Here is a 20,050-nt window from a genome sequence, read left to right on the forward strand (position 1 = left end):
TTTAATAGTTCCTTTTATATTGTTCACGTATAAATTAGCCTATATTCCTAAATATGTAGTAATAAGTATAGTTATAATAGAGATTTGTTTCAGCTTTTGTGGTCATGTTTGTACGTGAGCTAAAAGAGACATCACACGATATTTCCTGGGGACATTCCAGGTAATTTTGGAGGGAATATAAACCCACAAAGTGTTCTGTTTTAAGGGATTTTATTCTGCAAGACTTTTCAAAACATTTTGCAAAATAATATAAACAGTATAAGCTCTATAAGTAAGTGAAGTTGTATTATTCAATCTATACATTTACTATTTACATTGTACTATTTTACATCTCTTTTGATAAAGAAAGAAACAGTCTGATCACTAGTCTTTTGTTGCAATAACAGACTCTTAAGTGCTATATTTAATTTTTTAACCATAATGGGTAAGATGAATTGAAGAGTTGCAATTTTCTTTTTTTAAATTAACATTTCTTTATTAAAACATTTCCTGCAGGTATGTCCTGCCCCCTGCTGGTGATTACTGCCTAAACCTGCCACATGGATTTGCTTTCATAAATTTCACTCAAAATGAAAATGTTCTGTTTATCATCACCCCATCATACCTTCATATCTGAATAATACTTGTTGTTAATATCAGGAGGACAGATTCTTTATCAAATGGTGGTAAACTACTTTTTTTTTTATTATTATGTGATTGCTCATTGCATTTAAGTTCAAAATACTCGCCTCCCCTCTGACTTCTGTCCTTATGTTCATTTAAAGCTTTGTATTTTTCGAGATATCAGTAGATTTCTTGCTGTCCACGTCCCCTCCTTCTAACGTAGAGTCGTGACCGCGCTTTTAAAATCCAAGCGTGGCGAGGAAGGCCGCCGTGAACGCGCGCAGGAGGCTTGACGTCACTGAGGCGCCCTGGCTCTCCTGAGCCGCTGGTACTGCTGGTGAAAAGATGGGAAAATCTGATAGACATTTATCGAGGAATTAACGTAAAATGAACGATTTTTGCAGCTGACTTTTTTTTGACAGAGGATCCACTATTGGCAAGGATTTGGCTTCTACCAGACAACGACGAAGGTAGTTTGTTCGGAGGGTTTTTCTCCTCTGTGGCTATTGTGTTAGCGAGAAAAAAAAGGTTCTTCTTGACCACATAAATTGGATGGACTAGCCTCCATATGTAACGACGAGCTAACGTTAAGCGTTTGTGCATTTGACGTATTTCCCTTTCTTTTGTAGTTAGCAGTATCAGAGCTACATATATGTAAACCGGTGAATGAATAACCGTAGCTTGAAATGAAAAACCGTTGAGCTGAGGAGAAGGAAAATGGATATGGTTTGATATGGGTGTCTCCAAAGCAGACACCGTACGGAGTCGATGGGATTGTGCAAAAAAAAAAAGGAAAAAAAGCTTTGATTCCTGTTAAACGTGTCACATTTTGACGATACTTACGATTAACTTGTCACATTAAACATCTACCCAGCTATCTTACAAACTGTTATTTCCGTTTGTATACAAATTTTCACGCTGAGACATTTTCCCCCCCCACAATGTCCAGCATGGACAGTCCCCTCCTTCCCTCCCTTGCTAGTTTTAATCCATAGCGATAGCACATTAGAAGAATGTATCGGAGAGCCAGCGTTTATTTTGTTGGCAAAATACACAATGGAATATAAAACTCAGAAGCTAACAAACGGGGTTAAAGCGTCATTAAAGGTACAAGTGTCATGCTTTACTGTTAGCCGGCGTGTTAACGTGACATTAGCAGTTAGCAAGGCCAAACACGCTCAAGATAAATGTCTGTGGTGGACATATATATATATATATATGTATGTATGTATGTATACACACACACACACATATATCTATATATGTATGTATGTATGTCAGAATACTTAGACACATTACACTACTACCAAAGCCTTGTAACATTAGACTATATGTACAAATTATATGGTTGTGAGCTGAAAGTACTTGTTATAAGATTAACATTTTGTTGAAAGCTAACCTAAAATCACTTCTACCTTTGGCCTCAAGTAGATTAGAGCAAAGATTTTGCTCCAAAGGACCCTTCACTAGAAGAATTTTCTTCTTAGACATGACTGTGTACAGTTGCGTAACTGTCTGTACTGCAGGAAGGTATTCAGTTAAGACAGTGAAACCTTCAGTCTGTACTGGTACTCTGTTTTCAGTTTTGCATGCATTCAGTTGTTTTATTCATGTGTTATTTTGTGTGCTGTTGCTATGCAGTTAACTGGGAGCAATTGTGTTTTCTTTGCAGATTGATGTCCTCATTTGTAACAGTGGATAGTTTCTCTTTGAGGTCTGTTAGCATCAGCAACCCCTGAGAGTGGAGTGTTTCAGACCTCTGTTGTATCATGAACATTGTGCTCACCAGTTTAAGCTGGATCTCTAACACTAGTGAAATTCACAACCTAACAACCTGCGACGATATAACCAGATATTAAGGGTTGTTCTTCAGATTTGGTAGTGCCTCCCTTCTATTTAGTCAAAAATGTACGGTAGTGCTCGCTCTGTTGGCAGAGGGGATACAAACCATAGCGGAGGAAGAGATGGAAGTGGTACTGGTAATCAGGGATCTGGCCGTTCCCCTCGGCTCCCCCGTTCTCCTCGGATGGGGCACCGGCGTACCAACAGCACTGGAGGCAGTGGGGGAGGTCCTGGAGGAGCAGGAGGCAAGACCCTTTCCATGGAGAACATCCAGTCCCTCAATGCTGCGTATGCCACCTCAGGACCAATGTACCTGAGTGACAATGAGGTCGCGATGGGAGGTGACCACCTTCCCAAAACTGGTGGCACAGTGACCACCATGGGGAGACAGAGGGTGACTTACGGGTCGAGAGGTAGCAGCAGTGGAGTTGTAGCAGCAAGTACTCCTAATATCTCCACCACAGTGCCTGCCAATGCTGTGCTACCAGCAGGCATGATGGCTGGAGATGCCCTAGCTTTTGGAGATCACCACATGGCCTCCACAGTGCCCCATTCTCTAAGGCAGGCAAGGGACAATACCATACTTGACCTGCAGGCCCAACTCAAAGAGGTACTTTGCCAGTTTTTTCCCACAATTTTCTCAATTCTGAAATTTTGATGAAGAGGTTAATTTATGGCCTTCACTGGTCATATGTTGGGTTGTCATGTACCTACCGTTTATCCTGTGTTCTCAGGTTCTGCGGGAGAATGAGATGCTGCGGCGAGAAGTGGAAGTTAAGGAAAGCAAACTCAGCTCCTCAATGAACTCTATTAAGACCTTCTGGAGTCCAGAATTAAAAAAGGAGCGAGCTCTCAGGAAAGATGAGGCATCCAAGATCGCCGTCTGGAAGGAACAGTATCGTGTTATTCAAGATGAAGCACAGGTGAGCGTTGCTTAATGCTTAAATAGACTTTTAGCCTCCATTTTGTTTTTTTTTTTTTTTTTTTTTTTTTCTTTAATTTCATCATACGATGTCTCTCAGTCTGGATAGATTTGCCAAACTTCCAGAGCTTAACATGTTTGAGGAGGGGGAAAAAAGCATTTCAAGCAGTGTGTCTGCTTTAGTACAAATGCTTTTCTCTTTTTGTACTCTCTCTGCATAGGTTAGTGACAGTTTTTGAACATCTAGTTAATCCTCTTATATGCAGCTATATGCTTGTGCATTTTAGATGAAAGAGGGTGGAAGTCTCATCTGAGGAACATGATGAAAAATGTGCAAAAAAAAAGAGAGATGAGAACATTACAAAAGGTAGCAGTAATAACGGAGGGCTTTGCAAATAGTGCAATTTACAATTTACTAATAAATCTAAACACTAAACACTAATCATTACATACTGCATATGTAATGATTAGTGTTTAGATGTTTAACTAAGCACTAATCATCACATACTGCATAGATGCAATTTGAATATTTCATCAAATTTCTCTTTTTAAAATTTTTGTCAACATTTTAGTGAAGCAAACACACGTTTGTGACCTACACCTGACAAAACTGAGCATATAGCAATACACCGGACATATTTTGGTACCATTAAATAGGAGTTCATCCAAGCAGGTATTTCTGTTTTGTGCTCTCTCTCGATTCCCTCTTTCTTAATAAATAAGTGTAGTGTCGACAAACTTTGCATAGGATGGTTCTATTGTTTAAAATCTAAAAGTGTAATTGGATAAGTGCAGATAAGGTCTTTTTAAATACTCTACGGTAGGTTGTTGGGCTCGTGCAAATTGGGTTTCGTTAATGAAGAGGCATCGTCTTTGTTTCACTGTGGTTCTTAATGGGTGGGCAGACCTGTATAATTTGCTGTTTTCACTCCTGCTGAGTCACAGAATCACACTCTGGACTAATTCCCAGTAATGCCTGACTAGCACTGCATAATCAGCGAGTGCTTTAATTTAAAGATGTCTGCTTTTGTATGTCTGCCTCCGCCTCCCACACTGGCACACGTGCAATGGAAAGCATGGACACGCAAACACTCACACAGCAGTGTACTGACTTTTTGCATTAAATTACGCTTATTATTACATTTGCTTACTATAACCTTAACCCTAACTACTACTTGCCTTGATCTTCTTGATCTTAGTCTTAGGCCTAAAGATAACTTTACGTTGGTGGTTCTTAAAGTGGGCAGGTGGAGCCATTTTAAGGAGGTGATCAGAGAGTAACTAAAAAAGAAAGTTGACTGAATATGATTTTAGTTTTGTCGAGAAAATAAACTGCCAGAAATTTCAACATGGATATTTTTTTTTATTAGTTATCGCTGTTAAAATTGTGAGGTGTAGGTGGTGTGGATGGTTTTCAGCTTGCAGAAAAATGCGAGGAATGCTACTTAACTATAACTTGAAACCTGTCTTGCTTTTAAAAGGATATGATTTAAATTATTGCTACTTGCTATTGTCTGTAAGAGTAAGCTGCCTCCCTTTAGGTCCTCATTGGAGGGCATTTGTTTAAGTTTCACGTGAAGCTGTTTAAGCAGATGTCTACATTTTTATGCATGTATTTATATGGATTACTTTGAATTTGAACACACAGTTTCCCAATTCATACCACAGGCCAGTCTTCCTCTGCTTTGTTCTTCCTCTGTTTTGTTTGCTGTTGTAATATTAATGTTATATACTGCCAGATGTAGTAGTGTGAATTGACCATCTTCATCCCCTACATTAAGTCAGATAATAATAGAATAATCACCAGTTATTTCTTGCTAATGGTTCCTTGCCACATTGATTAAACGCTGCTTTTTTTGTGAGATTTGCCAAAGATGTTTAATTATTGGATGTGATGATGCCGGTGCCACAGATTTAAGTTACAAAAAAATGTTTGTATCACAATATCCAGTGTAGAAGATAAGCTGTAGGTGATGTGTTGACTTCTTGTTATATCAATTTAGTAAGTGCATCATATAACCGCAATGTTTGTGCTCTTTCAGACTCCTAACTCTTGTCTTTTCTCAGAAGAGAGAGTGAGAATATGGGGGCTGAGGAAGGGAGAAGGTGTGTGTGTGTGTGTGTGTGTGCGCGTGTGTGTGTGCGCGTGTGTGTGTGCGCGTGTGTGTGTGCGCGTGTGTGTGTGCGCATGTGTGTGTGCGCATGTGTGTGTGTGTGTGTGTGCGTGTGTGTGTGTGTGTGTGTGTGCGCGCGTGTGTGTGCGCGTGTGTGTGTGTGTGCGCGTGTGTGCGCGCGTGTGTGCGCGTGTGTTGTGTCGGGGTGGGGGGGTGGATCGGTGCAGTCACAGCAGTGAGTCAGCCTTAGTCACGGGGTGGAGAGGGTGATGGAAAGGGATGGTTAGTGGGAAGAGAGGTGAGAGTATCAGAGGGAGGTAGAGAAGGAGTGTTGTGCCTGCTGGTGGAAGGAGAAGGAGGGAATTACAAAGGAAGGAAAGGGAGGGGGCGCGGGAGGTGGAGGATGGAGAGATACGAAGGGAGGCAGACACTGACTTCTCTCTTTGTTCTGTCATCTGAAAATGCTCGCAGCTGGTTCAGACCAGAGTGTAACACAGCCTTGTGTTACTGTCTCACAGCAACTCTGCCAAGAGTCTGTGGCGTCAGATGCCACAAACAATGCAATACTATACGGGGCTTATTGTGTTTCACCACTTACATCTCTCTGGCCATGAAATTCAACAATGTTCAGAAAGCCTCCATGTTTTGGATCTATAAGTTGTGGCGCTGCTAAATTTTCAGTTATGGTTAGTTTTTGTTTGGCTGGATGCAATGCAATACTCTACCAGGAGCCATTCCCAGAAAGTAGCCCGTGCATCATTCATAAAATCAATAAAATTTTCACCTCGTCTCCCTCATCATATAAATAGCCTTGCAATAAAGGCTAGAGAACAAAGAGTAGAACCAGTAATTGTCAGCAGTTATATGTGCGTCTCTCTCTTCTGTCCCTAGCATCTCCAGATGACTGTTCAGGCTCTCCAAGATGAGCTAAGGATCCAGAGGGACCTGAACCAGCTGCTCCAGCAAGATCCTGCTAGTCAAGGAAGGGACCTGGCCCTGACATCTGAACCTACAGAGGAGAACTACCGTCGGCTACAGGGTGAGCATGAGAGGCAGGCCAAGGAGCTCTTCCTTCTTCGGAAGACCCTGGAGGAGATGGAGCTGAGGATTGACACACAGAAGCAGACCCTGGCAGCCAGAGACGAGTCCATCAAGAAACTACTGGAAATGCTGCAGAGCAAAGGTGGGTTTAAGCAGGAAAAATCTAAATAGTTTAATGAAGTTTACAGTTGATTGATTATTAATGATTGTTTAGCTGTTTGTTGTATGTCTTCTGGTTCATGTATAGGGTTCACTAGGAAACAAGTAAACTGTTTAAAAGTCTAGGCCAACCATATTTATCCATTAACATTTTATTACTCAGTATGTCCCAGCCTATTTTGCCTCAGCTCCTTTAATGCTCACACAGCTGTAGGTCAAATGTGGCATTCACTGCTCCATTTTCTAGACCTGATTTCTCCTTTAAACTCAAGCAGGAGCTTAAAGACACTCCAAGCCTGTGCACAGGTGTTTTTGAAAAGTAATTGCATGCAGTCTTCCCTAGGGTGTAAATCTGAAGAACCCAAAGGTACATGAAATTAAAAGAAACCTAAAACCCCTTCCAAAAAAAACTTAAACCCTTTGAACCCTCAGCAGTTTTGGGGCTTTCTTTTAAACTCCTGTCACATATGTACTCACTCTGGGCTCATTTTAACAGGGCAATCATAACTAGATTTTTTTTGCACAATATAAACACTCAGGCCAGTCCCCAGAACGGTTGGTGTCCTATAACAGGTGCGGTGAAACACTCAGACTGTATGTAAAAGATGGATGTCACCTCCATAATGTCACCTGTTACTTAACAAAGTTACAAAGTTCTGTTGGGAAGTCTTCAAGCTGAGCGTCATCTTGTTTTCAAACAGGACATGAGTGAAGCGGCGAATCTAAAGATGACTGTATGTTCACAGGTTAGCAACTTGTCAGTCTCAAGGCTAAATCATATCCTGCTTTATCCTCCCTTTTGAGTCTAATAGATAACAGTAATCACAAGGGAAATGTTTAAGGGGGAATTTGCTCAGAGGGATAGAATAGATAGGCAGGTTTAAGGCACTTCTACCTTTGGTGCTTGTTTTTAGAGCCAGAAACTACACTATATTGCCAAAAACATTCACTCGTCTGCTTTCAAACACATACGATCTTGTTCACACGATATGATGTCAGCACACCCTTTGGAGCTATGACAGCTTCAACTCTTCTGGGAATACTTTCCAGAAGGTTTAGGAGTGTGTTTATGGGAATTTTTGACCGTTCTTCCAGAAACACATTTGTGAGGTCAAACACTGAGGTCTCCGCTCTGATTTATCCCAAAGGTGTTCTCTTGGGTTTAGGTCAGGACTCTGAAGGCCAGTCAAGTTCTTCCACACCAAACTTGCTCATCTGTGTCTTTTTGCACCTTGGTTTGTGTACTGCTGTGGAATCATGTTGCAACAGAAGGGGCCAATCCCAAACTCTTCCCACGAAGTTGGGTGTATGAAATTGTCCAAATGTGTTGGTGTACTAAGCATCAAGAGTTCCTTTCACTGGAACTAAGGTGCTGAGCCCATCTCCTAAAATATAACCCCATGCCATAGTACCCCCTCCACCAAACTTTACACTTGGCACAATGCAGTCAGACAAGTACCGTTCCCCTGGCATCCACAAACCCAGACCATCAGATTGCCAGACGGAGAAGCTTGATTCATCACTTCAGAGAACACATCTCCACTGCTCTAGACTCCAATCGCGGCGTGCATTATAGCACTGCATTTGGTGATATAAGGCTTAGATGCAGCTGCTTGGCCATGAAAACCCATTCCATGAAGCTCGAGCTAATCTGAATGCCACATGAAGTTTGGAGGTTTGTAGTGACTGACTCTGCAGAAAGTTGGTGACCTCTGCGCACTACTTCCCTCAGCATTCGCAGACCCCACTATGATTTTTCTTTTTTAGGATGGCAGGTTTTTAGGCTTCAGGGGTTCAGTAAGTTAAATTACACTGCCCATTAGGTTCAGTGTTGTGTGCTTTGTTTGTTTGGTTTTTCTTTTATAGTAGATGGGCAGAGTCTATCCTCAGATATCCTTGCCTGCTAAACAATTGTGCTTTTGTTTCTTTGTCTCTGAGAGTTAAACACACAGTTGGCTGTTGTAAACATCTAGACTTCATAATAGTCTTTTTACATACATCAGAATTTTAACAAGTTGTTATCTTTGCTGTGTTAGGACCATCTGCCAAGGCATCAGAGGAGGACCAGGAGAGGACAAGGAGACTGGCTGATGCAGAAATGCACAGGCATCACCTTGAGAGTTTGCTGGACCAGAGAGACAGGGAGATCACTGCTCTGAGAGAGGTAATCTCCAGTTTATTAATTTTGGCATGCATTACTTTTAAGGCTTTCCATCATATTTGGTTTGATTGGTAAGATATCGATATTCATCAACCGTTTTTTACATCTGACACAGCAGGAGCTGCACCGTCGGTACGAAGGAACTCCAGAGTCCACCAAAACTAAGGCCCTACAAACTGTCATTGACATGAAGGTGAACATTTCGATAGAGAAATGTGTGTGTGTGTGTGTTTATAGTGTATTAGTGACACCATGCTATCGGTGATAACCTTTTCCCATCAACTCTAGGATGCAAAAATCAACTCAATGGAGCGGAGCCTCAGGGACATAGAGGAGGAGCTGTTAATGCTGAAATCGAATGGACTTCTGAGCTGTGAAGAGCGTCAAGAAGAGATGAAGCAGATGGAGGTTTACCGCAGTCACACCAAGTTCATGAAGAACAAGGTCAGAGACTGTGTGATAATTCTTATGTTTTTTCTGTGCTCACACATAAAACCCTAGAAACCACCTTTTTTCATGGTAGCTGTAGCTCAGGAGGTAGAGCTAGCCATCTACTGATCAGAAGGTTGGTGGTTTGATCTGCATGCCAAGTATCCTTGGGCAAGATACTAACCCTAACTTGAATGTGTGTGATTGTTAGATAGAAAGTCATTGTGTGAATGGGTGAGTGAGCAACGTTGTATACAGCGCTTTGAGGCTATTGTGGCTCAAGAGTTGGGAGTTCGCCTTGTAATCAGAAGGTTGCCGGTTCGAGCCCCGGCTTGGGCAGTCTCAGTCGTTGTTTCCTTGGGCAAGACACTTCACCTGTTGCCTACTGGTGGTGGTCAGAGGGCCCGGTGGCGCCAGTGTCCGGCAGCCTCGCCTCTGTCAGTGCACCCCAGGGTGGCTGTGGCTACAGTGTAGCTTGCCATCACCAGTGTGTGAATGGGTGGATGACTGGATGTGTAAAGCGCTTTGGGGTCCTTAGGGACTAGTAAAGCACTATACAAATACAGACCATTTACCATTTGAGTGCTCCAGGTGAGTAGAAAGGCGCTATATAAGAATCAGTTTACCTTTTTACAATTTGTCCAACTCTTTCTTTCTGCACTCGGGCTAATCTTTTTCAGATGGAGCAGGTGAAGCAGGACCTCTCCAGGAAGGACACCGAGCTGCTCGGTTTGCAGACAAAACTGGAGACGCTTACCAACCAGTTCTCAGACAGCAAGCAACACATTGAAGTCCTCAAGGAATCCCTCACTGCCAAAGAGCAGCGGGCTGCCATCTTACAGACGGAGGTAGAGCATCCTTACTTTCTCACCCAGTGTATCGGTATAGACTATAGAGGCTTTTACACACCGGACACATAAAATCTGTGTGACTATTTCATGCAACCATTCACACCGATTGCATAATTTAACTGGGCGACTGTGCGGGTTTTTTTTGTTTGTTTGGGTTTTTTTTGCTTTCCTGAACCAAGCTTGATATTTTTTGATCTGGATAAACAGGCGCACCTTGTATCTCAAAACATTCACAGGTACTGAATAAACAATGACATGGAAATAGTAAAATAATAGTAGTTTTATCTCAGAAACACAACACCGCTCTGAAATCTTCCTCAGAGGTTTAAATCTTTGCTTTAGTCCACACTCATTTTAAACTTGTGAGCAGGACACGTCTGTAGTTCATGTCCGTAAACTGCTAACCTATCTTGTCTATCTAGGTGGATGCCTTGCGCCTGCGTTTGGAAGAGAAGGAAGCAACTTTGAATAAAAAGAGCAAGCAGATACAAGAAATGTCAGAGGAGAAGGGAACCCTCAATGGGGAAATCCACGACCTTAAGGATATGCTGGAGGTTAAGGAGCGCAAGATTAATGTGCTTCAGAAAAAGGTGACTTTAACAGAGAATAGTGCAATCTTGTTTTTGAAAATGGCAATGTGTGTCCAACGCAAGATCAATTTTATTGATGGTTATTTGTGTTTTCACTGCAGATCGAGAACCTGCAGGAACAGCTGAGGGACAAGGAAAAGCAGATGAGCAGCCTGAAGGAGAGGGTAAAATCTTTGCAGGCTGACACTTCCAATACTGACACTGCTCTCACAACACTGGAGGAGTCGCTTGCGGAAAAGGTGGATACATTTCTGCAGACTTGTATTAGTCCATCTGTATTAATAAACAAATGTTGGTTGATAATCTGTATAAGAATCTTGCTTGATTCTTTCCTCCACCTCTTTATAGGAGCGGATCATCGAGCGTCTAAAAGAGCAGAGAGATAGAGACGACCGGGAGAAGACGGAGGAGCTTGAATGTACCAAAAAGGAGCTGAAAGAGTTGAAGGAAAGGTTGAGCTTACTGCAGGGAGACCTGTCAGACAGAGAGGTGAGAAATATATGCAAAAAACACACAGGCAAACTCTTGTTTACTGTGATTCTATTATTATAGTGAAACAGTGCTGTCAGACACTGGCATCAGTTTTTTGTTGCTTTTTTCCCCCCTGTTAGTCCTAACTTTGCACTGAGTCATGGATGCCTGCATTGGTGTTAATGTATTCTCAGGCTGATGCTCTGTTAGTTAAAGCTGGAATGGATTCACCTTCACGTGTGTGTGTGTGTGTGTGTGTACAGACCTCTCTGTTGGACCTAAAAGAGCACGCATCCTCCCTGGCCTCCTCAGGGCTGAAGAAAGACTCCAAACTCAAGAGTTTTGAGATTGCCTTGGAACAGAAGAAGGAAGAGTGCCTCAAACTGGAGAATCAACTTAAGAGAGTGAGATGCCTCAAATACATTAAATAAAGCTTCAGGCACCTCATGTGGCCTGAGATGTCTAAACTACAGCCTTTGTTCTCCATCAGGCTCAGAATGCAGCATTGGAAGCTCAAGCCAACACCGAGCTGGCTGAGCGCATTAGGAACCTCGAACAGGAAGTGGCCCGCCACAGAGAGGATTCTGGGAAAGCTCAAGCTGAAGTGGACCGCCTCCTGGAGATACTCAGAGAAATGGAGAATGAGAAAAATGACAAAGACAAAAAGATCAGTGAGCTGGAGAGGTGGGTTTGTGGAGCTTGTCAGTGTGCACATGTACATGTGGTGGGTATTCAAGGGTGGATGCACCATATAAATGTGTATAACAAGTATTTAATGAGGTATAATGCAGGTCCACAGTTTGTCTCCGGGACCTCTGACCTTTGTTCGTCACATGCGATGTAAACATCTGACGTGGTATTGCTGTAGAGACTGTTGTGGCTGGCACATTAAAAGCAGTCTAAATTGGCTTTCTGCCATTTGACATCCTGGCAGGAGTGCTTTGAAAGCTGGTGTGTTGAGGTTTTGTGAGGTAGTTTGTTTCAGTGTTGACATGGTCAGCAACAGGCAGCTTCTTTTCATGTTCCTGCAATTGTTTTATTATTATCATTTTGTGTAACATGACCTTGTTAGATCCAGAAAAGATGCTGCATAATCTGTGAGCTGATATTTTATGAGTGCCAGCCCTTCTCTCTCGTTCTCCATGTTTGCTTATTCTCTTAGTCTGAGTCTGCTTTTCTCTTTACTGCTTTCTTGTCTTTTCATTGGAAATTTCCCACCCCGCCAGTTTGGCCTCAAGGTTAGTAACAATGCTTTTCTCTCCTCCTCACCTTGGCACATTTTTTTTTTTTTTCTGTCTCTCTTCCTAAATTTCCTGTGGAGCTGCAAGCAGTTGTCTTTTTCTTACTTCTGCTCAGGTTCATTTTTCCTTTTTTGCTTTATTGTTTTTGGGTTTGTTTGTTTGTTTGTTTGTTTGTTTGTTTTTTCACTCAAAGTCAAATGATGCCTGAAATCTGGCCGAAGCAAGTGTGTAAGATTGTGACTGTTTGTTTAAAATGGCCAATTATAACTCTTTATGTCCATATTTGAATCAACTATATTTACTTGGTGTACAACAATTAATGACCTAGAAATTGTAACGTGGGAATGTCTGAGTCATCAAGCACATACCTAATATACAATATTTGTTTTTGGTCCCATGACTTTATTTGCATGAGTTCCTTTATTTAGTTATGGATAAGCCATCTGTGTCACGCATCCGTAAGCTCAGTGTGGTAAAATACAGCACTATAGCTTGAAAATGCTTGCTGTTCACTTGTGTGTAAGACACATTTTCACTGTTCTAGAAGAACTGGAGCCCAAAATGAGGTCTGATTTGTCCTCTCACTCCAAATACAATATCTAATGTAACTGACTTCCTGTAGGCAAATGAAGGATCAGTCGAAGAAGGTGGCATCACTGAAGCACAAAGAGCAGGTGGAGAAGAGCAGGAATGCTCGACTTATGGAGGAAGCCAGGAAGAGGGAAGACAACCTGTCTGAGACCTCCCAGCAGGTGAAGGTGAGGCTTGCCTGGGACTGGCAAATTCTGTAGGAATGCTACTGCCTTTCCCAGTCAGAGTACAACTGGGCGAATCTGACATCTCCTTCCTTCTCCTACTGTGAAGGACACTTTACGTCAAAAGACAGAGCGCATAGAGGAGCTGGAGGAGGCCTTGAGAGAGAGCGTTCAAATCACTGCTGAGAGAGAGATGGTGCTCGCACAGGAGGAGGCTGCCAGGTCACTTCAGGAGAAACAGGTACACAAACACACAAATATAGCAAAGCAATATTTATGAGCCAGCACCGCACGGTTAAAAGAAACTGCAGTTCTTCCTCTGTCGCCTTTTTTTGCTGCCATTGTGCTGTCGCTCATCCTTTCTCTCCCTCTCTGCCTGTCCCTCCTCTTGCTTCCTCTTCTTTCATCTCTGCTTGTCGTTTTCTCTTGGGTTTTTTTCTCCGCTACACACCGCCTCTCAGAAGCACTCACTCAAAGCAATGCATGAGTCCAACCTCGCCAACTTTAAGTGGTCTAAGGTATGAGCCCAGTATGTGTCAGTGAGCAGCCACTTATACAGGGGTTGGACACAATAAAAGCAACACCTCTACAGTTCATGCAGTCTCATGCAACAACCCTGCACAGGATACATGTGTCAAGTTTTAGTAATTGTTGGAGGGACTGCATGTGTGTGAAACGTGTTGGTGTTGTTTCCAGCCCATGTAATTTATGCGCCTTTGTTTACCTGCTGTTTGCTTTTAATACGATGCTCATTAAAGTTTTCACTTTAATGAAATCCAAAGCCAAGTACATTTCTACTTCGAGCATGAATTATTCATTAATTCCCCTGTTCTGTCTGTTGTGATTAAGTAAATGTTTAATAAGGAATAACTGTAGTGCCTGTTTAAATTAAATAACAGGTAAACGAAATCCAGTCTTGATCCTTAGTCCTTCCCATCAGACCACATGAATTCTGCTGCCCCTCCCTCTTATAAGAGACTGAGAAATCATCCAGAGTGTCTTTTCTGGAAAACAAAAAAAGCCCCATCCTTTTCCCTGGTGGATTTCAGGTAATCCACTCCAATCATCATTGAGCTGTTTGTGTGTGTGTGTCGGTGTTCCCAGATGGAGGAGCTGCTGGGGGCCATGGAGAAGGTGAAGCAGGAGCTTGAATCCATGAGGGCTAAGTTGGCCTCCACTCAGCAGTCTCTGTGTGAGAAAGAGGCTCACCTCACAACCCTGAGAGCCGAGCGCAGGAAACACCTGGAGGAGGTGCTGGAGATGAAGTAAGACAGACACACACACAGTGGGATTGCATAGACTCTGGATCATTGATCACCGCCTTAATCTTGTAAAATGTCATCCAATTCTGGCTTTTCCCAGATGGCAGGCTAATGTTGTGCAATGAATAATAAATGATAATCGAGCTATTTACTTTTGTGGGTAAATGCCACATTGTTACATCTCCACCTAACAGGCAGGAGGCGCTGTTGGCGGCTATTAGCGAGAAAGACGCTAACATTGCACTACTGGAGTTGTCATCCTCTAAGAAGAAGAAGACCCAGGACGAAGTGGCTCAGCTGAAGCGGGAGAAAGACAGACTGGTGCAGCAGCTCAAGCAGCAGGTGAGGAGGGGGCTGATGGTGTTCACAGAGCAGGTGATGGAGTGAATGATGCAACGCTGGTACCACGAGTTTTTCAAGGTTTACAGCTGCTATATGCAGGGAAATAAATCCTCACAGGACCGATGGGGGAATAATTTTGATCCTTTCTTTTAATAAAAAGTAAAAGCTCTATAAAAATGATGGATTAGAAGTAAAACTGTCTATGTCTAGAATGTGCTGCAGCTGTGTTTTTAAGTGGAAAGAAACCGGCGTTACCATTTATTGCTAGTTAAAGTGAATGGCTCTACCTTTCTTTCACTACTACTACTGGAACACGGTCAACTCATACTTAGCTCTGACTTTTACACTAAAAGCAATGTGGCATTAATAATTACTGAGCAGATGTGCACGTTAGAGCTCATCTTAGTTCAATCTGTTAAGTAGTCTTTAAAATCACATGCTTGGGATGCCAGTGCCAGATGACCATATGCCAAACAGCTGAAATGCAGCAGCTCGGGTTAGAGTTGAGAAAGACGTGTGGCAAAGAATTCTATCTCCCCACATTCCTGTCTAATCCTCACTGCTCCTCTATCCAGTATCAATCCTCATATGCATGTAGTGTTTCTACCTGTGAGGAGCAGATATCTTTAAAAATTTTACTTTAAATTTGCCAAAAACGAAAATAACTACTGGTTAAACTGAACACACGCTGTCAACTAAACTGGTTTCTTTTTATATGCCAGTCTGAAAATGCCTGTTGGAGCCTGTCCATGTTGAACTTGCCTGTTTTATCAAACCCCGCATAGCATGAGTTGATGTCGCATCTCCATCATCTGAATCTTTGGAATTTCTTGGGACAAATCTGAGATGATCTAGGGAGAGGAATTCACTGGGTGTCAATAGCAAGAGAAACTGTGTCTCCTGAGATGATAAATCAGACTAATTTGCTCTTACTTCCTGCTGCACCTTCTGTTTCCACACGCATCTGTGCGTGTGTACAATAACATGCAAATGACATCTGTGCACAGTGGTGAAAACTGAAACAGGCAGTGTTCATTAAATGATGAAGTAAGATTAGATTTCTCCTGTTAACAATTTGTTTTCAGGCTGTACTCCCAAGATTTCAGCAGTTAACTATAAAACCTTGGCCATAATTACGATTTCCTCTTCATCTTAGTTGGATGTTTTTAATGATTTGCAGACCCAGAACAGGATGAAGCTGATGGCCGACAACTACGAGGATGACCACCTGAAGACTGCACCTGACCAAACGAATCACAAACCCTCTCCAGATCAGGTAGTTTTTTTTAACTGCCATAAACCGCTTTGCTAAATTTTTCTTCAGTCGATTTGTGGCCACGTCTGTAAGTAAGGTTGAACTTGCGGCTTGCTCTCTAAAACTCGGACATGGAAGTTTTCTGCTGCTACTTTTCTTGTCTGTTTTACACACTAACCAGATGTTCCTTCCTAATGCTGCAATTGGCTTACCTTGTGGCTAACAGGATGACGAGGAGGGTATCTGGGCGTAGCCAACCTTTTGCCCACCCCCTCCCCTCTCTCTCAGCCATTTTGTTCAGAAGGGTGAGCTTGTATGAAAAGCCGTTGCTCCATTGGCATGTTTGCTTGTCTTCCATTTCTCTGTGGGGTGCTTTTGATGCACATCTCTCCTCACAAACTCATCCTGTGCTTCAGCATTCATATACAGCTTTTTTTCTTCTTTTTTTTTTATGGGTGGGGAATTCAGTGTTTGAGAGTGTGCGTGTGCGAGCCCAGAGTGTCATCACTTCAAACCAAAGCAGCTTAGCTTTGCATGTCACTGCTCTGATACTAATAATTGGCTTCTGACGTTTGGCTCAGACAAACAGGTGTTGGATAATGGCTTTAAACTTGATCTAATCAGTGGTTTAGTTAGTTGCTTTGTAGGACACTTTGTTTAGCTGCACAAATCTATACTCTGTTAGAGTGGCTTACTTTTTCTTTCTTTTTTTTTTTAAATGCCAAAGACACACTAAAAAAAAGGCCCAGACTCTTATGGCACAGCCAAGCTTCTTTCAGAAGAGATGTTTTGTTTCTAAGTGCCTCTCTTGGCTCACTGAGCACCATTCACTCAGGCTTTAATGATACTGTCTGCTGACCGTTTTTCTCCTTTGTTAGTGGTTAGTTTGCTCTACTTATTTGTCATGACTAGCTGTTATAAATCGAACATGTAGAAATTGCTCAGATGTACAGGGCTCTGCTATAATGTGCTATCATTATTATTTATATTATGTACAGTGCTTTGCTACTCTAACCAATCGTCATAAAATCGCGGGGCAGATCAGGACTCGGCTCGCTGTACCTCAGCATGGCTTGAAACACTATTTGGGAACCACTTTTCTAGCTTTAGGGGTTTAGCAGGAATTTTGGCTGTAATATGAGCTGGTGATGGGCATGCATGTCAAGGCTTATGCTTTCTTTGTTTTTAAACGCAAGTGGTGTCTCGTGCTTGGTTCCTTTCATTCTCTTCAACCGTTTAAACTGGGGTAAATTTTATAGTTTAAGTTTTTTTTTTTTTTTTTGTGCCATTTCCTTCAAATCGCCTTTCTCACTTCTTCTTCCCTGCATCTTGCAGATGATACCCCCTCTTCTAGCCCTGTCCCAGAACCGCAGTAAGCTCAAACTTTACATCGCCCACCTGACAGACCTCTGCCACGATCGAGACCCCAGCATCCTCAGCCAGCTCACGCCGCCCGCTCACTACCACCACAGCGACCCTGAAGACTGGGAGGAGGACCTCCAGAAAATGAGCGCCGAACAGGTAACGAAGAAACTCTAAGTCATCGGGACATTCATCTCTGAGCAGCTTCTTTGTTACATATTAAGCTTTATTTTTGGGGGGCATTAAAAATATGCTTTTGGAGAGATTTTATTGGTGGCGAGGCAATTCAAAGAGGAAATCAGGGAATCGGTTCAACAGACAGACAAACACAATTCCAGTGCAGTAACATGACTTAACATGAAGGAAATGGAAAAGGTGCAGCAGGGAAAACTGATCACAGACAAGAGGAATGGAGCAGATGCAGCTGTGTGTTGTTTAAGAACCCTCTTTTAACCTCAGATATACCTAAACATGCACCTTTTTGTTGAATTGTGCTGATGGCTGTGTAGAACTGCTATTAAAAAGCTATTCCTGCCCTTTCTCCTGCAGTTGGAGCGGGAGCTGGAGGTGTGTGAGAAGGAGAGCGGAGAGCTGCAGGAATATGCCAACTCTGTTCTCCAGCAGATTGCAGACTACTGCCCTGATATCCTGGAGCAGGTCGTCAACGCCCTGGAAGAGTCGTGCTGAAAATTCTGACCTCAGACACAACCCGGCTGAGTCCAGGTCTCCCTACCTCCACCCCCCAAAAAAGTGAAAGGTTCCTGGAGAGAAGAGAAAGTCGGGGGCATTATCACAGCTTGCTGGACTCCTCTTCTTCGTGTCCCTCAATCTACCCTGCAACAAGCTGTCAGGACCTCTGGGTGCTTTCCTGTCCCACATGTTAATCTGTTAGGCTGGCAAAATTAAACTAGGGATGTTCGTGCTGTTAAATAAGGCACTTGACACATGTAACAACAGCCGCCGATAGATTATACGTGCACACCTCATCACTGTCAGGCAGACAATAGCACACTATCGGTTGTTGCAAAATAAGTAGCATTTGCAAACACCCCTAATTTGATTTTTGCTTTTTAAAGGAAACTTTAAAAACACGGGTGAATTTGGAGGGGAAAAAAGAAGCAGACTTGCACATAGTTACGCACAAAGGAGAATACTGCCAACCTTTTTCTCCTTAGACAGCTTTATTGATAACAGGAGCACTCGCATTGATCTCAGTCTTTAGCCCCTTGGATTTCTCTCACAGAGTTTTCAAGTTGAAGTAGTAAGTATATTTGTTGCTCTGGACAGGAAAGCACTTTTTTGGTCTTGGAGAACTGGGGAGCTGCTACATCTCGAGGGAGCGGAGAGGAGCTGGGAACAGTGGGTAAACCATGGATCCGTGTAATAGTTTGGTCCTTGAATAGTAACACTGAATGCATTAATATTCTTGAAAGCCTTGGGTCTGTCCACGTAGCTTGGATTAGGATGTAGGTGTGTTACTGTCATTGTCTGTGGCTGGGTCATTAGAGGGGGGGTCAAGGCCTGACCTTTGACATAAACCAAAGGTCAGATTTTAGTTAGTATGTTCTCAACAGATGAGAGAGAGGATTTAAAAAAAAAAAAAAAAAAAAAGGAGGAGAAAAAAAGCTTTTTTTATTATTGGTGACGATTATTACGTTTTAGATGGTTTTGCACACTTGTCCACTTGTTTATGGGGTATGCAATGTTTGTTTTGCGAACGTTTTAGTGGCCTTGGAGCATGCACAGAGATAAGTACTGGACCTAACGCAGGGATATTTATTCCTCTGTAATACTGGTGCTAAGGCATGATGTAAGAAATTATGATCTGAACATTCAGTCTTCATCCAAAGTTCCTTTAGATGGTACTCAAAGCCCACCTGATCCTAAGTTTGTCGACTGAATCGCTGACAAAAACGAGCGATGCCTCTGCTGTTGTGTTTTTTGAACTCTTCAGGGCTGTGGTTTTTAATTACTAAGTGCATCTACATTTCCAGAAAGGTCACTTTTCAGCAAATTTTGACTTTTTAGATAAGTTTGTAAATAACGTGATATTTAACATGTGCAGTGACTGAATAAAGGTAACTAGGTGGAAGGTGTTGTGCATTCTCTTAAAAAAAAATGTGTATATATATATATATATATATATATATATATATATATATATATATATATATATATATATATATATATATATATATATATATATATATATATATATATATATATATATATATATATATATATATATATATATATATATATATATATATATATATATATATATATATATATATATATATATATATATATATATATATATATATATATATATATATATATATATATATATATATATATATATATATATATATATATATATATATATATATATATATATATATATATATATATATATATATATATATATATATATATATATATATATATATATATATATATATATATATATATATATATATATATATATATATATATATATATATATATATATATATATATATATATATATATATATATAGATATATAGATATATTGGAAAAGTTAAAGCAGTGCAGTTGTCTTTGTCTTATTTTGTCTGCAAGACAAAAAATGTGCGTGTGTATGCGTGTGTGTGTGCGCGAGACCGTAC

General features: G+C 41.6%; 1 protein-coding gene across 4 annotated transcripts; it reads left to right on the forward strand.

The window, feature by feature from the left end:
- The first annotated feature begins 871 nt into the window (after positions 1 to 871).
- LOC116318324 (ELKS/Rab6-interacting/CAST family member 1) lies at positions 872 to 19,492 on the forward strand. 4 transcript variants are annotated; one of them, XR_004199315.2, is made up of 20 exons: positions 872 to 1,073; positions 2,276 to 3,055; positions 3,180 to 3,368; positions 6,373 to 6,664; positions 8,718 to 8,845; positions 8,961 to 9,035; positions 9,131 to 9,286; positions 9,952 to 10,119; positions 10,545 to 10,712; positions 10,814 to 10,951; positions 11,061 to 11,201; positions 11,447 to 11,587; positions 11,674 to 11,867; positions 13,047 to 13,182; positions 13,289 to 13,420; positions 14,284 to 14,444; positions 14,636 to 14,783; positions 15,964 to 16,059; positions 16,265 to 16,343; positions 17,374 to 17,505. XR_004199315.2 is itself a non-coding variant. In XM_031737303.2 (20 exons), exons 2-20 carry the CDS (start codon positions 2,510 to 2,512, stop codon positions 18,085 to 18,087), a joined length of 3,333 nt encoding a protein of 1,110 aa, XP_031593163.1. In that variant the 5' UTR covers positions 873 to 1,073; positions 2,276 to 2,509; the 3' UTR covers positions 18,088 to 19,492. The 4 variants fall into 4 exon arrangements, 2 of the variants coding, with proteins under 2 accessions (XP_031593163.1, XP_031593162.1); XR_004199314.2 differs by having other exon boundaries at positions 873 to 1,073; positions 8,958 to 9,035; XM_031737303.2 differs by lacking the exon at positions 16,265 to 16,343 and adding an exon at positions 17,950 to 19,492 and having other exon boundaries at positions 873 to 1,073; positions 17,374 to 17,559.
- Positions 19,493 to 20,050: the final 558 nt, after the last annotated feature.

Source organism: Oreochromis aureus, linkage group 7 (assembly GCF_013358895.1).
Source record: "Oreochromis aureus strain Israel breed Guangdong linkage group 7, ZZ_aureus, whole genome shotgun sequence".
NCBI lineage: Eukaryota > Metazoa > Chordata > Actinopteri > Cichliformes > Cichlidae > Oreochromis > Oreochromis aureus.

Coding starts and splice junctions, on each gene's coding strand:
- LOC116318324 (XM_031737302.2), top strand. CDS start 2,510: ATGTACGGTAGTGCTCGCTCTGTTGGCAGAGGGGATACAAACCATAGC. Junction 3,056..3,179: donor TGCAGGCCCAACTCAAAGAG/GTACTTTGCCAG, acceptor CTGTGTTCTCAG/GTTCTGCGGGAGAATGAGAT. Junction 10,120..10,544: donor CTGCCATCTTACAGACGGAG/GTAGAGCATCCT, acceptor TTGTCTATCTAG/GTGGATGCCTTGCGCCTGCG.